We start from the raw sequence: 19,890 nt of genomic DNA, 5'->3' as shown, positions 1-19,890 counted from the left end.
TCAGCACTGCCTTTCATTGTGATCATGGCTGATCATCCCCTATCAATAACCCGTGCCTGCCTTCTCCCCATATCCCTTGACTCCACTAGCCACTAGAGCTCTATCTAACTCGCTCTTAAATCCATCCAGTGACTTGGCCTCCACTGCCCTCTGCGGCAGGGAATTCCATAAATTCACAACTCTCTCGGTGAAAAGGTTTTTTCTCACCTCAGTCTTAAATGACCTCCCCTTTATTCTAAGACTGTGATCCCTGGTTCTGGACTCGCCCAACATTGGGAACATTTTTCCTGCATCGAGCTTGTCCAGTCCTTTTATATGTTTCTATAAGATCCCCCTCATCCTTCTAAACTCCAGTGAATACAAGCCTAGTCTTTTCAATCTTTCCTCATATGACAGTCCCGCCATCCCAGGGATCAATCTCGTGAACCTACGCCGCACTGCCTCAATCACAAGGATGTCCTTCCTCAAATTAGGAGACTAAAACTGTACACAATACTCCAGATGTGGTCTCACCAGAGCCCTATACAACTGCAGAAGAACCTCTTTACTCCTATACTGAAATCCTCGTTATGAAACTCCTATACTGAAATCCACTTGTTATGAATCACTCACGCAATTTCACATCATCATATAGTGCAAAAATAGTCTAATGACAAAACATGTAGCGAGCATTAAAACTGCAAAGTCAATGGAAATACGGCTTTAATCGGTATAGTTAGCTGGTCTCTTGGGGCAGAAAATATTAAGAATTAAAGATGTAATGCAAATTAGCATTTTGTAAATAATAAACCGTGTTTTCTGCTAAATGAAACCCTGCCCAAAAGTTGTACAATGTAATTTATACCAAAATCAAAAATATACCCTGGATAATTTTTCTGAAATTCACTGACTTCTTGCAAACTCATCCCTATCAATTTCTTGATGGAGGAAGTCAATTTCTTGTTATGACTTCCATGGAGTCATAGAGTCATTCAACATGGAAACAGGCACATAGCCGACCAACTTGCCCAATATACACGTTCCACCTGCCTGTGTTTGGCCCATATCCCTCTAAACCTATCCCATCCATGAATCTGTCTAAATGTTTCTTAAACATTGTGATAGTACCTGCCTCAACTACCTATGTCCTCTGGTTTCTGCTTCCAATACACTGGGTAATTGACTCTGTGCATTTACCCTATCTATTCCTCCCATGATCTTGTACAACGCTATAGATCACCCATCATACTCCTGCGTTCCAAGGAATAAAGTCCTAGACTGCTCAATCTCTCCGTAGAGCTCAGGACCTGAAGCCCTGGCAACATCCTCGTAAATCTTTCCTACACCCTTTCGAGCTTAACAACATCTTCCACATAACAGGGTGGCCAAAACTGAATGCAATACTCTAAATGTGGCCTCACCAATGTCTTGTACAACCATAATATAACCTTCCAATTTCTATACTCAATACTCTGACTGATGAAGCCAAAGTGCCACAAGCCTCCATGACCAACCTTGAGGCTTTCATATCATAATGTATAGAAGATAGCTGTACTGAATGTTTACTTTCCATCAATATATGGATTCTGCCACCACAGGATTATAACTTACTATATTAAATGTAAGATAACCAACATTATAAGACTCCACTATTTCAGTTGTGTAAGATCACTATCTGGTGGAACAATTACTCCATGCGGCTAAATCCCGATTGTTGTGTATTTGGGTGCTTGGAACTGACTTAAAATAACACTCAGATAAGGGAGTAAACTAACAAGCTTCTTTATTCCAGGACGCCACCTTGAGTCTCCCCAGCGCATGCGTCCCCTCGCACAAGACATAACATATGCTAATTATATCACATACATCACACTGCTCCCCCTTTAACTTGGAGGCAGGTAACACCATTTATATAATATACACCACACTGCTCCCCCTTTAACTTAGAAGCGGATAACACCATTCCGATTACATTAAATATAATTGATGAACACACTGTTGCAAAATTATATTATTACAGTTATCTTACATAAAAATCGTATCTAAACTTAGCACTTATAATTTTTCATTCCACTCATCTTCCTTAAACCAAATACATTACCCCTTGCTTTATGTTATCCTTTTCCATTCCCTTCTGTGTAAATTGCGCACTCTTTCTCTACCTGTATCTCTGCCTCTTCCCTTTTTAAATGTCCTAATCTAATTTGCAGATTTCTTCCTGTTCCTGATATTCTGCTAAAGTTAACATTTCCTTCTCTGCTCCATTTGCTTTGTTTTCCTCTGTTTCTGTTTCTTATTTGTAGGTGGGATCTGACACATGGCTGCAGGTATTCGTTTTCTAGCAGCTTCCTTTGTCGCTCAATTTCCTGGCACTGCATATTTATCTGCTCTTGTTGTTTAATAACATTCTGCAATGCATAACCATTGTCCATTGCTCAGTGAAGGAAGCTCCATGCTGGACTATAGTGAAGTGTCCTAATCGCAATTGGTCCTGCATACTTTTGGCTTGACTGACAAGCCTCTCTTCTTTAGACTTTTCTATTATCAGGTTTTTGGTCATTGTCACACATTTATTTAACTATTCTTTGTATCGTTTAAGCCTTTTTTGTTGTTCATCTATTTGTCTTCTTAAATCACCTTTCTGGTTATTCCACAAGAAGTAGGATCTATATTGTCTTTGCAATACAACAGTGGCTTTGATTTGTGATCTGTATAGTTTTCTTGCTTCATAAGCAAGATAGTGAGACTGCTGTATAATTCAGTTTAAGGAAGTCTTTCCTATATTGTTTAAGCCTCTGGTATCGTTTCAGCCTTTTCTGTTGTGCATCTATTTGTCTCCTTAGATCTTTCCTATACCAACTCATACAAAGTACTGACTGAACTTTTACAGTAGCCCTCTTTTGCTTAACCCACTGCCTAACCACCATACCCTTGTAGGCAGCCTGAATGGTAATAGTTGCATACCTCATTGGCTGATATTGCACAAACTGTGAATGCCCTATTTTGCATGCTTTGTACCATCTCTGGATCGAAATGACTGCTTGTCGCATAGCTCTGTAGCGTACCCTTGATCGGTAACCACGGTATGCAGCTTGCAGAGTGACTACAGCTGCCTTTTGCATCAAGACATATTTTCTTGTAATGCACATCATTAAGACTGACTCAAGGGTTGGACAGGCTAGATGTAGGAAGATAGTTCCCGATGTTGGGGAAGTCCAGAACAAGGGGTCACAGTTTAAGGATAAGGGGGAAATCTTTTAGGACCGAGTTGAGGAAAACATTTTTCACAGAGAGAGTGGTGAATCTCTGGAATTCTCTGCCACAGAAGGTAGTTGAGGCCAGTTCATTGGCTATATTTAAGAGGGAGTTCGATGTGGCCCTTGTGGCTAAAGGGATCAGGGGGTATGGAGAGAAGGCAGGTACAGGATACTGAGTTGGATGATCAGCCATGATCATATTGAATGGCGGTGCAGGCTCGAAGGGCCGAATGGCCTACTCCTGCACCTATTTTCTGTTTCTATGTTTCTAATATGGCATGCTGCCTTGATTTTCTCAACCCATTCTCTGGATTTAATCCTGAAGGCCTGAATACAAACCACTACTTTTCTCAAACTATTATAATGTCTCACTTGGACATCTCATATCTGGCAAGCTCTGTATCATTGCTGTACAGCAATGGCAGACCAGCGTAGTTTCTTGAATACTGACGGTGTTTATGCATCTGATAATAAGTCTGTATGACCTTGGCAGATTTGTGCATGAACCGCAATTGCTTTCGAACAAGCATTCCTTGGTAGGCAGCCTGAAGCAGTACAACGCTTCTGCGTACCTTCATGTAAGTCTTGCGATCACTTTCCATTTGAAGGGGTGCCCTATAATGGGTTTGTACTATTATAGCTGCTAATTTAATTGCCCTGTATGGACGGTATACTCTGTGCCTTCTAAATGCTGCTTGTATTACCGTTGCTGCCTTCTGTTTGTTCCGGTTCTCTCTTCGTACCTTCATACCCCTGAATACAGCTTGAATAGTTAGGGTTGCCCTCTGGATGGCAATGTCCCTTTGCATTTGACTTTTGTCCCTTTGCCTTTGACCTTTGGCCTTTTACACTTGACCTTCGCCACCTGGCATTTGACTTTTGTCACTTTGTCCTTGACTTTTGTCACTTTGCACCTCCCGTTTGTCCTTTGAGGGACTCCCTGCCCTCTTTAGTTCAGGCTCCTTGCCTCTGAATGCCCTTGGTGGTTTTGGCGAGAAATGAGCCATTAATGCCTTCTTACACTCCTCGTACAATTTGTCTGTGGGCTTTGCTGGCTGCAGTAACATCCGTAAAATCTGATAACCCTGTCTTCCTAAGCCTAATATGAACCATGCTCTCTTCTTCTCCTCTGCAGTGCTATAATTGGAAATGAACGAAGCCTCCAAGACTTCAGTCCATTTCTCAAAATTACACCCAGAATCTAACTGGGGAACCTTTCATACAATTTGAAAAGCCATGCTACCTGTTGCTATTCAGGTGCACTATCTTCTGTTCTCTCACTGTGTTTTCTGCACTGGACTTAATCCTTTCACACGCTAAGAAGTGATCCAGCCTACTGACTACATGGCCGTCCGAAGGGGGGGTGCATTGGGTGCGACCGCACCCCCCTTTCCCCACCCCCCAAAGAAAAAAATCACCAAAAAATAAATAAAAATAAATCAACTTTTCCACTTTGGATACGGCTAGTTCTCTGTTCTCCCGTCGCCGGTCAAGAGTGGCTGAATCTGAACCCAACCGCTGTAACCCCAACATCAGACGCTGCTGCGGCGGAGCCCGCTCCCCTCGCCTCCCCCGGGGCCCAAGCCATCTTCCCCCCACACCAGCCCCGCTGACCCCCGCTGGGCCCACGCCACCCCTGCTGACCCCCACCACCCCCGCTGGGCCCACGCCACCTTCATCCACCCCGCCCGCTGGGCCCCTGCTGTGCCCGCGCCACCTTCATCTTCGCCCCCCCCCCGCAAGAAAGAGGGGGGGATGTGAGAGGGGGGAGGGGGAGAGAGATAGGGGAAGGGAGGGGAGAGAGAGATGGGGAAATATGCGTCAAGCCAATAGCCTAATCGTTAAAGAGTTAAAAGATAGCCTAATCGATAAAGTGCTGAGAAGAGGAATCAGAGCTGCCAAGGAAAGGTACTCTGAGAAGTTGAGGAGCAAGTTCTCAGCTAATGACTCTTCTTCTGTTTGGAAGGGCATGCTAGAAATTACCAGCTATAAGAGGAAAGCCCCCCGCTCTTTGGACAATCGTCAGCTGACGAACGACCTGAATGAGTTTTACTGCAGGTTTGAAAATCAGAAACGTAACCCTGGTACCCCTTCCCCAACAAACACAGCCAGACCCCAGTCTGCAAAGAATGGACCCTGCACCCTCTCCTTCCCATTCACCACTTCACACCTACTTAAGGCAAGACTCCAGTATGAAAAGAGTGGACCCTTTCCCACCCCAACCAACACTTCACACCCACTCACAGCCTGACCTCAGTCTGCAAAGACTGGGCCCTTCTAGACCCACCCCATTCCAATCACCACTTCACACCCAATTACTCATTTTTAACCAGTCCCTGCCTGCTTCAAAGTCTCCACTATTGTCCCTGTACCCAAAAAGGTAAGGATTACTGGTCTTAATGACTACAGGCTTGTCGCACTGACCTCTGTAGTCATGAAGACCGTTGAAAGGCTTGTGCTGGCCAAGCTGAAAAATATCACAATCCCTCTGCTGGACCATCTGCATTTTGCATATTGGGCCAATAGATCTGTGGATGACGCAGTCAATCTGGGCCTGCACTTCATCCTCCAGCACTTAGACCACCCAGAACTGAACACAATATTCTAAATGCGGTCTCACCAAAGTCTTATACAACTGCAACATGACCTCCCAACTTCTATACTCAATACTCTGACTGATGAAGGCCAAAGTGCCAAAATACTTTTTGACCACCTGATATACCTGCGACACGACCTTCAAGGAACCAGGGCAACCATCAACCATTCCTCTGCCCACCTGGCTAATTGATCCAGATCCTGCTGCAATCTTTCACAACCATCTTCACTATCTGCAAAACTACTCACTTCTGTATCATCAGCAAACTTGCCAATCTTGCCCTGTTCTGTGACGTTTCACAGAGTGCTGGAGTAACTCAGCGGGCCAGGCTGAGTATAGAAGTTGTGAGGTCATGTTGCAGTTGCATAGGAAGTTGGTGAGGCCGCATTCAGAGTATTGTGTTCAGTTCTGGGCACCATGTTATAGGAAATATGTCATCAAACTGGAAAGGGTACAGTGAAGATTTATGAGGATGTTGCCAGGACTAGAGGGCCAGAGCTATAGGGAGAGGTTGAGTAGGCTGGGACTCTATTTCATGGAGCACAGGAGTATGAGGGATGATCTAATAAAGGTGTATAAAATCATGATTTGAATAGATTTGGTTGAGTCTTTTGCCCAGAGTAAGTGAATCGAGGAGCAGAGGACATAAGTTTAAGGTGAAGGGCAAAAGATGTAATAGGAATCTGTGGGGTATGTTTTTCACACAAAGGGTGGTGGGTGTATGGAACAAGCTGCCAGAGGAGGTAGTTGAGGCAGGGACTATCGCAACATTTAAAAACTGTTAGACAGGGACATGGATAGGACAGGTTCGGAGGGATATGGATCAAACGTGGGCAGGTGGGACTAGTGCAGATGGGACATGCTGGGCCGAAGGGCCTGTTTCCACACTGTATCACTCTATGACTCTATCTTTCCCTCTCAAACCCATTCTCCTGCCTTCTCCCCATTACCTCTGACATCCGTATCAATCAAGAATCTATCAATCTCCTCCTGAAAAATGTCCATTGACTTGACCTCCACAGCTGTCTGTGGCAATGAATTCCACAGTTCACCACCCTCTGACTTAAGAAATTCCTGCTCATCTCCTTCCTAAAGGAATGTCTTTTAATTCTGAGGCTGTGGCCACTGGTCCTAGACTCTCCCACTAGTGGAAACATCCTCTCCAAATCCACTCCATCCAGGTTTTTACCAGGCTGGGACAGACGGCAACAGCTTCACACCGTGTCCCAAAGCTTGTGTCCTGTCCTGCATCGCCCAAGGCAGCAGAGACGTTAAAGGAGAGGGCAAGCACCGTAACAAAGTAGCTCACAATGGTTTGGGTAACATTCAGGAATGTCTATGCATGTCACATCATGAATATTATTGAAGAACGGTCTTGACCCGAAATATAATCTATACCTTTTCTCCAGAGATGCTGCCTGACTCACTGAGTTACTCCCGCACTCTGTGACATGTCACCTATTCATGTTCTCCACAGATGCTGCCTGACTCACTGAGTTACTCCAGCACTCTGTGACATGTCACCTATCCATGTTCTCCACAGATGCTGCCTGACTCCCTGAGTTACTCCAGCACTTTGTGACTATTTTCCCTTCACCCATCTGCCCAAGCCCACTCTTCCCCCTCCTTTCCTACGTTCCTTTCCACCCATAAACCTCTCTCTGCCTTTACATTTCACTCCTCTTTCAAATCTGCTCGACTTATCTACATGCATTTTTCTTCTTCACTTTTTAGTCATAGAATGATGCAGTGTGGAAACAGGCCATTCAGCCCAACTTGACCACACCGACCGACATGTCCCATCTAAACTAGTCCCACTCACACGCGTTTGGCCCATATCGATCTAAATCTGTCCTATCCATGCAAGTGTCCAAATGTCTCTTAAACATTAGGATAGTCCCAGCCTTAACTACCTCCTCTGGCAGCTCGTTACATACACCCAGCACCCTTTGTGTGAAAAAGCTACCTCTCAGGTTCCTGTTAATTTCTGAAATATTGGTCATAAATTTGGTGCAAAAATGCTCCAAAATAAGGCTCAGAATGCACCAGAGAGCATCTAAACCCCTGAGCTTCCAGGCCCTGGAGTGGGCCCTGGACCCTGGCATCGAGGGACTTCATGCTTCGCGCTCGTGATGTGCGTAGCGCGCACATTATTTCACATTACATTTTTTGTAATCCTGTCATGCCACCCCCCTTTTTGAAAAGCTTCGTACGGGCCTGGACTATTACTAATTCTTACAATAATAGATTTATACTATTAACCAACATTTCATGTTAATAGCCAACTAGAACATTTTAAACCATATTCCCGCTATGCACACAGATTTACTATTAATGACAGTGACCAAGGCATTACATCCAAACAATTCTGCTTTTACTGTGAAGGAATAGTGAACAATGCATTACATTCAACAGTCCTGCTTTTACTTTGAAGGAATTCACCGGTCTGGCTTGTCGGCCTATGGACTCCGGCGCCTCCTCGACCTCTCGGGCTGTCCCCGCTGTTACTTTTGAAGATGCTGGAGGATTTCTAGAGCTTCTCTAGAGGATACCGTTGCTGCTGGCCACTCTGGACCTCCGCTGGCTCCACCAGGCCTCCCGGGTCGCTGCTAGCTTCACTGCAGTTCTGGCTATCGCCGACTCCCACTACTCCGCCGACTTGCTTGCCTGCTGTCTCCCGTGGACGCCCTGCGGAAGGGGAGTCTCTGGCTCCCCGCTGCTCCGCCCGTCGCTGGCTCCACAGCGCGGCCTCACTCTGGTGGGCCCCGCTGTTCGGTTCGTCGCTGGCTCCACGACCGGCCTGGCTGCTTTGCTCGTCGGGACTGTACCCTGCCTTCGGGGGCTGGGTAAGCGCTGTGTCCCGCTTCTCTCGCGCGGACCCGCTTCTCTCTCGGCCGGGGTTTTCTCACGTCGGGACTGTGCCCCGTCGTCGGGGCTGGCTAAACGCTGTGTCCAGCTTCTCTTGCGTGGAACCGCTTCTCTCTCGGCTGGCTTCTTACTCGACCGGTCCGCTTCTCTTGCGCGGCCGGCTTTCTCACTCGGCCCAAGTGCTGTGTGCTTGAGTGCTGTGTCCTGCTTCTCTCGCGCGGATCCACTCTTCACTCGGGGCCGGACTTCCTCTCATATCCGGGCTTTCCCCGCTCTCGGCCGTCTCTTGCGACCGGGCTTTTTCGGCTCTCGGCCATTTCTCGCACGACCGGGCTTTCTCCGCTTTCTCCCCCCACCGTGCTGACTGCTCCCGGGTGGGCTGAAGACTCGGCTTTTGTCTGTGGCTTCTCCGGACCTGTTCGTGGCCTACACGGTACTAGGCCCTCACCCGACGTCTGTGGCTACTACTGGGGCTGGCCATGGGCTACACGGTCCTCTTTCGTCAGTGGCTTCTCCGGACCTGTCCGTGGCCTACACGGTACTAGGCCCTCACTCGACATCGGTGGCAGCTCCTGGGCCTGGCTGTGGGTTACACAGCCCTGGAAAACGTTCGAAGTTGGTGGCGGTCACCGGACCTGTCCGTGGCCTACACGGTACACGGCCCTGGAACTCACCCGAAGTCGGTGCCAGCTGCTGGGCCCCTTCTGCCCCTTTGCCGTGGCTGCACGGCTCTGGAAAGCGTTCCAGGTAAGTTGACACCGTCGCTGTCCTGCTGGTTAGGCTTCCAGCTTTTGGCTGCGTTCTTTGTTGACACTTACTTACTGCCCCACTTGTTTTCCTTGCGCTCTTGCTTCCCGTTCCGACCTTTCTTTTCTTTGGCGTCAATTCAAAACCATATGGCGCCAAATCTTTTTGCTTGGTGCCGTTCCACTTTGTTTCCAAACATAACCTCTTCTTTTTAACTGTTTTTCTTGACAGCCCTTCTTCTTTGTTCTTTTATCCTCGTCGCCAATTGTTGTGTATTTGGGTGCTTGGAACTGAATTAAAATAACACTCAGATACAGGAGTAAACTAACAAGCTTCTTTATTCCAGGATGCCATCTTGAGTCTCCCCCAGCGCATGCGTCCCCTCGCACAAGACGTAACATATGCTAATTATATCACATACATCACACCGATTATGCACCTTGTACCCATTAAAGTGGGAAAACTGATATAAATATTTTGTTTCTTCAATCACCGTCTGTGCAAATACACTTTACGGTCAAGATGCACCCAGTAAGGTTACCAAGAAGCACAGATTATTTAGTGAGCAATTATCGGAAAAATTCAGTGCAGCTACTAAGATATTGAAATTGTTTCTTGAATAACGTAAAAATTGCTATAAATAAGTTATAAATAGGTCATTTATCATTAAGCAACATGCTGACAACCGTGTTAACTTTTCAAAACTACTTAGTCATAGCTATAATGTACATTATTACCATTAGTAACATTCCATGAAACCGGCAAAATACGTATTTCATGCAATATTTAATATTTTTTGTTGATTGAAATCTTCAATTACAGCATCTAATGTGAAGTTGTTTAAACAATAAACATTGAAGAAGAATTATGACTTTCTGTGACACAGACTGTTATGGTTGGATTTCTATAACGGTTGATTTGAATAAAAATGTTATATAATTCGCCTTTTTTGCCAGGCCCAAGATTGGATCACCTGTTTAAAGGGCATAAAGGCAAATTTCTTCCCCAAATACAATTTATGGTTCTCAATTAGGATATCCATTGTTTGGAAGTTAATTTGCTTCCATTTCTGATGTAGGTTTTAAATGTTAAAGCTATTACTCCAATATAATAGTAATCCACTGAGCATTTTAACCAATGCAAATTCTATATTTTGTTACACATTGAATTAATGTTCAAACCCCAGTCAAATAAAGTCTGTGGTTTAAAAACCCTTAGTCCAAAAAGAGCAGCATAGAACAATGGGATTACTTGCATTTATTCTGCTAGTGCTCCCCTACCAGATTCTCAGAAAACCTAGCTGTTCAGACTCTAGTGCAGAGCTAGTTGATCAGATAGTGTTTCCAGACTCAAATGAAAAGATAATGCCCATCCTTACATTTTGAAAATTACCGTAGCATAATGTTAGAAGTTACTGACATACCTCCATTTTCCTCTTCATTGCTATTTATTTCAGCCATTTCGCAGCTGTCTAAATCTGATTCGTCATCCAAATCAATGACCCCCTCTGCTGACGTTACCAATTCATCTTTCTGTTGATAACAAAAACAGTGTTAGGAATCGTTTATCTTTTCTTCAGAAATGCTTTCAATATGAAATTGTAAAACAATTACAGTATGTTCCTTTTGTGCAAAAAGTAGTTCATCAACCTTGCTGTTCATCTTGCTGAGATTTGCTCTGCACACAAAACAAAAGGCTTACTTTTGCCTTCGAGCCTTTGAATACTGACAACTAACACTGAACTGTTAAAAGTGAAAGTTTACTTGCTTCAGCTCACAACAATTATTTGCAGCCAGTGACATTTCAATCCAAACTACAGAAGAGAAAAATATCTATTATTTCAGCAGCTCCTTCCTGATTCAGAACCTTTCCAATGATCATATGGAAAACAACAATGTATGAATGACAGGAAAAAAACAACATTCTCAATAAAAGTTATTCAATTTAACAATTACAAAAATCCAGAAATGCATTTAACAGTACACTTTTTAATTGTATTTCAAACAATTAGATTATAGTTTTTCAAGAGGAGTAATAAGCTGCATAGCAATAACTGGGGAATCCGAATGGGTGTTGGCTCACCACTCTCAGATCCCCAACAGCAAATAAATATCAGTATTTAATGAAAAGCTTAACTATTTTTTGGATCTTCTACCTCACATTTCCAGCATATTTCAGCACAATGCCACCTTGCTTTGGCTGAAAGCATTCTTACATCTGAATCAATAGGATGTGGTTTAAGTCCCAAGGTGGCATTTGACTACATAAATCATGCTTACATTCCAGAGTGGTGTTGTTCTCCTTGAAATACATGGCTCAAAATGTATCCTTCTTGAAATAGCAGTGTTCCTGAGTGCATTATTTGAATTGTTGTATTTCAGTTGCAATGGTATACTCTGAATGTCAGCTTAATGTTATAGATCTGGGTGATCAGGTTATTCGCCTGGAGTACAAGCCAACTGCAGCAGGTGAAAACCTATTAACCATTCATTACTCACTGTTGTGCAGAATATTACTAATGTGTTTGTTTTCAAAAGATAGCAGCCAAAGGAGATCAAATGGATATATCTGTTCTTGAGATTTTTTACTTGTCTGAGAGAGATAATGTGGCATTACATAAACATCTTTTAAAAATGACTGTTAGAGCTCAAAGAATAATTGAGAATTCTCTTTAAGGTACTATTATTATTATTATTATTATTATTATTATTATTATTATTATTATTAATTGATCAATGCAGAAACAAATCACAGTAAAGGTATCCATAACGAAGCCTCTATCTTTTGAAATGCAGAAAGTTAAGCTAATCATAATGTTGTATGCTTATACATAATGGAAGTACTTAAAATTAATTGTTAGTATATAACTGATTTTAAATTGATTTAAGGAAACTAACAAGCATGAATTCAGTAATTTAAAAAATCTCAGTTAATAATTAAACCAAAATGGATTGCCAGAAATAATGTCTTCATCACCATGCACCCCAATAAAATTATTTATCCACTACACTGTAGTATTACTAAGATCAGTAAGCTTTTTCCATTTGATCACCATTGATATGTCTGCATACTTCCCACATTTGAAGAAAAACATGCAAGCAAATCTTTTTTTTCCTACTTCTAAGTAATTATTAATGTGTTAGAAAAGTACCTAGTCCTAATACATTGTTTTGTATTCACTTACTTTAAGAGCATAAAGACCCATCTTTCCTGGAATTCGGCAGAAAGCTCCATCTTCCACACGAGCATTGGTATGAAGCATGGCATTAAGGCAGGCCAGAGGAGAGGTTCCACTGATTTGAGAAACAGATGCATACATTATTGTGTGAGCACTTCTCACAAAACATTCACTTTCCACTTGGACTTTGTGCAAATTCTTCCAACCTTGACCAACATTTACATCACAATAGCAGACATGAAAAGCAAATTTTAATCTGGAGCATTTATAAAATTTAACCATCAGGCATAAGGTTGAACAAAATCCAAATGAAATCACAATCTAATAATCTAAAATATACTTTGCACCAAGGATTAAAGACAAGCATCAATATTTTTGTCCAGAAATAAAAACTAGCAAGGTTTTAAAATGCCAGAATGATCAAAGAAGGGGAAAGTTCAACAGTATCAGTATTCAATGAAATAAAATAAAACAAATTAGAATGACCTGGAAGTGGGGGGTTGGGAGACACTGCTACAACACATTCTTCATTTTCTTTTTTTTCTCTCAGAAGTACTTAGCCTGTTGTTGCATCCATGATTTATTAGCATATCATGTAAACTTTTTGATTTTGTACACAAGGAAAAAAAATTATATATGGTGCATTCCATATATAACATACTCACTCAAGATTGCCACCTAGAATGCCACTTCACAAACACCTCATTACTTTTATTTGTTTTTAATTAATTTATGGGATGTTTACACTGTTAAAAATTCTGATTATTTACAGACCAACCTAATTGTCTCTGAACTGAGGATACATTGGACTCAATTAGAAGGCAGCATCTGATGGCCATTACCTTGGCTTCTAATGGAAGCAGAAATAGATGGGTACACAATTCAGGTAAACAACAGCTCCTCCCTCCTCCCCTGTAGCCAGCAAAATCCAATCCCCTCCAAACACAGCTCTCCCCCTCCCCAACTCACCCCAGCCCTGTCACCTGGTTCCTTTCTCCTCTTTCACCTCCTCCATCTGCTTATTGTAGTGGCCATTTGGCCTGTTTTGCATGTCATTGTTGATGGCATGTGCCTTTAAATTTTAGACTGCCCGTTATATTGTGGGTGGGATTTATGATGTGTTTTTGGGCGTGTTTGGAGCTAAGATGCTTGTGCAAAAGTTTAGTTTTTAGATTAGTTTGGAGAGACGATGGGGAAGGTTAACCCTTCAACCATGCGGGATCATGCCAGATCATGCGGGACCATGCGGGATCATGCGGGTCCATGCGGGCCACATGCCAGATCATGCGGGACCATGCGGGTTCATGCGGGTCCATGCGGGCCACATGCCAGATCATGCAGGACCATGCGGGACCATGCGGGCCACATGCGGGATCATGCGGGACCATGCGGGATCATGCGGGACCATGCGGGATCATGCGGGCCACATGCCAGATCATGCGGGATCATGCGGGACCATGCGGGATCAAGCGGGCCACATGCCAGATCATGCGGGATCATGCGGGACCATGCGGGACCATGCGGGATCATGCGGGCCACATGCCAGATCATGCGGGATCATGCGGGACCATGCGGGATCATGCGGGATCATGCGGGCCACATGCCAGATCATGCGGGACCATGCGGGATCATGCGGGCCACATGCCAGATCATGCGGGATCATGCGGGACCATGCGGGATCATGCGGGCCACATGCCAGATCATGCGGGATCATGCGGGCCACATGCGGGATCATGCGGGATCATGCGGGACCATGCGGGCCACATGCCAGATCATGCGGGACCATGCGGGACCATGCGGGACCATGCGGGCCACATGCCAGATCATGTGGGATCATGCGGGACCATGCGGGATCATGCGGGACCATGCGGGCCACATGCCAGATCATGCGGGACCATGCGGGATCATGCGGGCCACATGCCAGATCATGCGGGATCATGCGGGATCATGCGGGACCATGCGGGACCAAGCGGGACCATGCGGGCCACATGCCAGATCATGCGGGACCATGCGGGCCACATGCCAGATCATGCCAGTGTTACGGAGACACAAGGAGTTTTCTTATGTTTAAAGTAATAAGCTAGAGTTCGATGAAGATTGTAGTAACGAGTCGAAATAAATTTGGATGTATCTTACTGTTTTCTATCAACAATAAAGCATTTATTCATCAAAAGACTGTGTTTGGAAGCAATATCTGTGAAGAAGCTCTGAAGGTATCGGTGAGTGAGCTCGCATGCGTTTCGAAGACACCCCCTTCAACCATTCTCATCCATTTAGCGGCTAGGGTGCTAATTACCTGAAAGATATGAAAATCTGCCGCTACACTTATCATCTGCCCCTTTCTCACTCCGGTTCCCTCATTTTTCTTCCCTCTCGTCTCCTTGCTCATTCCTTCCCACTATCCTTCCCTTTAGTTCTACAATTCACTCCCCACCTTCCTTTATTCTCAGATTCCACCATTTACACCCTTTTGCCTTTTCTACTCCAGCCTTGGTTACCTTCTCCACCCTTCTGAATGAATTAATATTTTGTCATATGTGACAAGTCACAGTGAAATTCTTTGCTTGCATACCCAAGGTATGCATGTAGGCGCCACATAAAGGGCACTGACAAAGTTACAAAGTATCCCATGCCGGCTCCTCTTTTGTTCTACCCCCCTCTCCCTCCCTCTCCGCCATTCCCCCATGGTGGGTCTTCCTTTGTTCTCTCCCCCAACTGACTCATCTGCCAATCAATTTACCTGGATCCACCTCTCACTTGCCAACTCTTGCACCACTCATTCCCCTCACATCTACTTCATCAGTCTGAAGAAGGGTTCAAACCTGAAATACTGTCTGCCCATTTCCCTCCACAAATGTTGCCTGGCCTACTGAGTTTCTCTAGCAGTCTTCTTTTGCATTAGTATATCTACCTTTTATATACAATCACCAATCTTGCTTTATTGTGGTTCCAATCTACCTGGCACTATATACTCCTGGAGAATCAAGAAATATTAACAGCTGTCAGGATAGTGGACATTAAATAATTGGCCTGTAATTATCTGCAATTAGCAGCCATTTTGTTAAAATAAGTGCTGAATTGGTCATCTATCTATTCCTTTAATAAGGATATATCCATAATTAAGGACGTAAAAATTAAATTATATCGTGTAATGGGACAGAATTATTTTGTCAGCTCTTATAAACATGAGAAATTATTGGAAAAATTCAAATATTAGCAATGTTTAGTTGAGGCAAAAAAATATTTTAAAAACATTTTCTTTTTTCAATGTTATTGAAAATCAGAGGAAATATTTTATCATGCGGTGACAACTAATTTTACAAGGAAGGATAGTTTGATAGAATGTCCTCATTCTTTAGGGAACGGGGTTCCCCTCTTCGACTATAGATGAGGCTCTCACCAGCGCCTCCTCTATATCCCGTAGCTCCGCTCTCACTTCCAATCCCCCCCACTCGTAAGAAGGACAGAGTCCCCCTTGTCCTCACCTTCCACTCTGTCACATACAACAGATAATCCTCTGACATTTTCGCCATCTCCAACGGGATCCCATCACTGGTCACATCTTCCCATCTCCTCCCCTTTCGGCTTTCCGCAGAGACCGCTTACTCCGTAACAACCTGGTCAATTCGTCCCTTCCCACCCAAACCACCCGCTCCCCTGGTACTTTCCCTTGCAAACGCAGGAAATGCTACACTTGTCTCTTTATCTCCCCCCTCGATTCCATCCAAGTACCCACGCAGTCTTTCCAGGTGAGGCAGAGGCTCACCTGCACCTTCTCCAACCTCATCTATTGCATCCGCTATTCCAGGTATCAACTGCTCTACATCAGCGAGACCAAGCGCAGGCTTGGCGATCGCTTCACCAAACACCTCCACACAGTTCACATTAACCAACCTGATCTCCCGGTGGCTCAGCACTTCGACTCCCCCTCCCATTCCAAATCCAACCTTTCTTCCTAGGCCTCCTCCATATCCAGAGCGAGTCCCACCGCAAATTGAAGGGCAGCAACTCATATATCGCTTGGGTAGTTTACACCCCAACAGTATGAACATTGACTTCTCCAATTTCAGGTAGTCCTTGCTTTCTCCCTTCTTCCCTTCCCCTTCCCATCTCTCCCACAGCCTACTGTCTCCGCCTCTTCCTTTCTTCTTCCAGCCCCCCCCCCCCCACCACCCCCACATCAGTCTGAAGGGCCTCGAACCGAAAAGTCACCTATTCATTCGCTCCATAGATGCTGCCTCACACGCTGAGTTTTCCCAGCACTTTTGTCTACCTTCGATTTTTCCAGCATCTGCAATTCTTTAAATAAGAAAGGGATGATCACCTTGTTGGGGGTGTACTACAGACCCCAAAATAGTCAACGGGAATTAGAAGAACAAATATGCCAGGAGACTGCAGACAGCTGCAGGTCAAATAAGGTTTGGTGTAGTAGGGGATTTTAAATTTCCAAATATTGACTGGGAAAATCATAGTGTGAAGGATTTAGATGGGGTGCGATTTCTCAAAAGTGTTCAGGAGAGTTTTCTCCACCAATATGTAAAGACCCCCACACGTGGGAGGGCAATACTTGATTTAGTCTTGGGAAGGGCAAGTGTTAGTGGAGGAGCCTTTTGAGACCAGTGACCACTGTTCGATTAGGTTTAAGATAGTTATGGGTAGGGACAGAGGGGTCCACGTGTTAAAATGCTTAATTGGGGTAAGGCCAACTTTGAGGGTATGAAAGAAGGTCTCGCTCAAGTTGATTGGAGCAGGTTATTTGAAGGAATATCAGCCACGTGGGATGTTTTTAAAAGTGTGCTGACAAAAGATCAGAATATGCATGTGCCTGTTAGAGTGAAGGGCTAGGCAAGCAAATGTAAAGCAGCTTTTTCACGGGGCGACTTGACGCAAGAGTTAACCAGAGTTTAACATCGTGGGAACCTCGTGCGATAACAGTACGGCATTCGTGGACCACCGTGGCGCTAACGGCAGGTAATCGTGTAACTTGGTGACTCGGGAGAAAATTCAAGCAAGTTTGAATTTCTCCAAGAGTGACTTGTACACTTGAGGTTGAGCATTGCAACATTATATGAACGTAGTGGCCAGTGCGATATCCGTGCGATATCCGTAATAACTCTTGCGGTTACCGTGGGAACTCCTGCGAACGGTGAACCCGGAAGCTGGACAGAGGGGACAGAAGGTGAGTAAAAATTGTCTTCTGTGGGATTGAATTTAAAAAATAAAGATTTGCATCCGCATATGGACATCAACTTATTCATGAGTTATGTTAATGAGATTCAAGAAAATAACTATAATCTTTAAAAGGGACTTTAAAAGGGACTTTACTGAAAGGTCCCGCATTTTTATGGTCCGTGAGAAATTTTTCACATGTACTTCTTTGAGAGATACAGCTCGGAGTCCTCGCCGACTAGCGATCGATGCCTTTCCGAAGCAGGGTCCGGAACGCTACCAATCAATGTTCTCCAGAGACCCGTGTAAGGAGTGAACTGCATATGCTGGTTTAAACCGAAGACAGACACAAAAAGCTGGAGTAACTCAGCGAGTCAAGCAGCATCTCTGGAGAAAAATAGCTGATGTTTCGGGACGAGACACATCTTCAGACTCAATTCCGATTAGGATGTCTGAAGAAGGGTTCCGATTCGAATCGCCACCTATTCTTTTTCTCCAGAGATGCTGCCTGACCCGCTGACTTACTCCGGCTTTTTATGTTTTTCTTCCCAGATCTGACTTACCCGCTGAGTTACACCAACATTTTGTGTCCTTTTGTGCGTATTAACCAGCATCTGCAGTTCCTTTAGACATTACCTTACTTCAGATTTTAGAGATATAGCGCGGAAACAGGCCCTTCGGCCCACCGAGTCCGCGCCGACCACCTATTCTTATCCGGCCTCAGAACGGTTCTTCCTTCCATTCGTTTGGGCACTGACCCGACCTACCAACCTACCTCAATGCGGACATTGGACTTTTTCCCCCTGGAACTGTCCTGAAAACATATATTCTGAACTCTGGTATTTTCCTCTTCGCTCTACCTGGTGTTCTTGTGCATGTGTCGGAAGGAACAGCAGATGCCGGTTTAAAGAGAATGCTGGAGTAACTCGACGGTTCAAAATGCTGGAGTAACTCAACGGGACATGCAGCATCTCTAAAGAGAAGGAACGGGTGACGTTTCGGGTCGAGGCCCTTCTTCAGGCTGTACGTGGCTTGATTATATTCATGTATAGCATTATCTGATATGATTGTATAGCACGCAAACAAAAGTTTATTCCCTGCATAGAATCATACAGCGTAGAAACAGGCCCTTCGACCCAACTTGCCCACACCGACCAATATGTCCCATCTACACTAGTCCCACTTGCCCGCGTTTGGCCCATAACCATCTAAACCTATCCTATCCATGCTTCAGTCTAATGCGTCTTAAACATTGCGACAGTACCTGCCTCAACTACCTTAACGGATAGCTCATTCCATACACCCACCACCCTTTGCGTAAAATAATTACCCCTTAGGCTCTCATTAAATCATTCCCCCTGAACCTAAACCTGTATCTGCTGGTTCTCGATATGAGACAATAATAACAAACCAAAGCGAGTTAGGACATCAACGGGGAGATCCTGGATAAACCCAAGGTAGCCACAAAATGGAGGAACTCAGCGCAACAGGCAGCATCTCTGGGGAGAAGGAATGGGTGACATTTCGGGTCGAGACCCTTCTGATATGCTGTCTGTCCCGCTGAGCTACATGTTGTGTCTATCTTCATTTTAATCCAGCATCTGCAGTACCTTCCTGGCCGAACCCGATTGAAAGATGAGAGGCTGGGCGATAGAGCATTGGGTGTGACAAGGATCAGGCTTCAGTAAGCAAAATAAAGAGAGGTGGCAATGTTATGGAAATGAAGCGGGTAATCCGAGTGATGGCGAGACGGTATCCTCTAATGTGTCGGAAAGAACTGTAGATGTTGGTTTGCCCCGATGATAGACACAGTAATACTGGAGACAGACATAAAATACTGGACGGGCAGCATCTGGATAAAAGGAATGGGTGACGTTTCGGGACGAGACTCTGAAGAAGGGTCTCGAACCGAAACGTCACACATTCCTTCTCTCCAGAGATGCTGCCCGTCCCGCTGTGTTACTCCAGCATTTTGTGTCTATCTTCCGTATGCTCTGTGATGGTCATCTCGGAGTCAAGTGGCAACTCTGGTCTGTAGACACGAGGAACTGCAGATGCAGGAATCACGAGCAAAACACAGAGCGTTGGACGAGCCT

At 44.6% G+C, this 19,890-nt stretch overlaps 1 protein-coding gene across 2 annotated transcripts in view; it reads right to left on the bottom strand.

Annotated features, from left to right (window-relative positions):
- Positions 1-19,890, bottom strand: part of asxl3 (ASXL transcriptional regulator 3) — a 214,448-nt gene that overhangs the window by 137,903 nt on the left and 56,655 nt on the right. For both annotated transcript variants that reach the window (XM_033019677.1, XM_033019678.1), the window contains exons 4-5: positions 12,632-12,740; positions 10,871-10,979 (exon numbers count right to left, since the gene is read on the bottom strand). In XM_033019677.1, the coding sequence (XP_032875568.1) occupies positions 10,871-10,979; positions 12,632-12,740 (218 nt within the window). The remainder of the gene's footprint in view (positions 1-10,870; positions 10,980-12,631; positions 12,741-19,890) is intronic.

Source organism: Amblyraja radiata, chromosome 4 (assembly GCF_010909765.2).
Source record: "Amblyraja radiata isolate CabotCenter1 chromosome 4, sAmbRad1.1.pri, whole genome shotgun sequence".
Taxonomy (NCBI): Eukaryota; Metazoa; Chordata; class Chondrichthyes; order Rajiformes; family Rajidae; genus Amblyraja; species Amblyraja radiata.
This window is presented reverse-complemented; position numbering and strand designations above follow the sequence as displayed.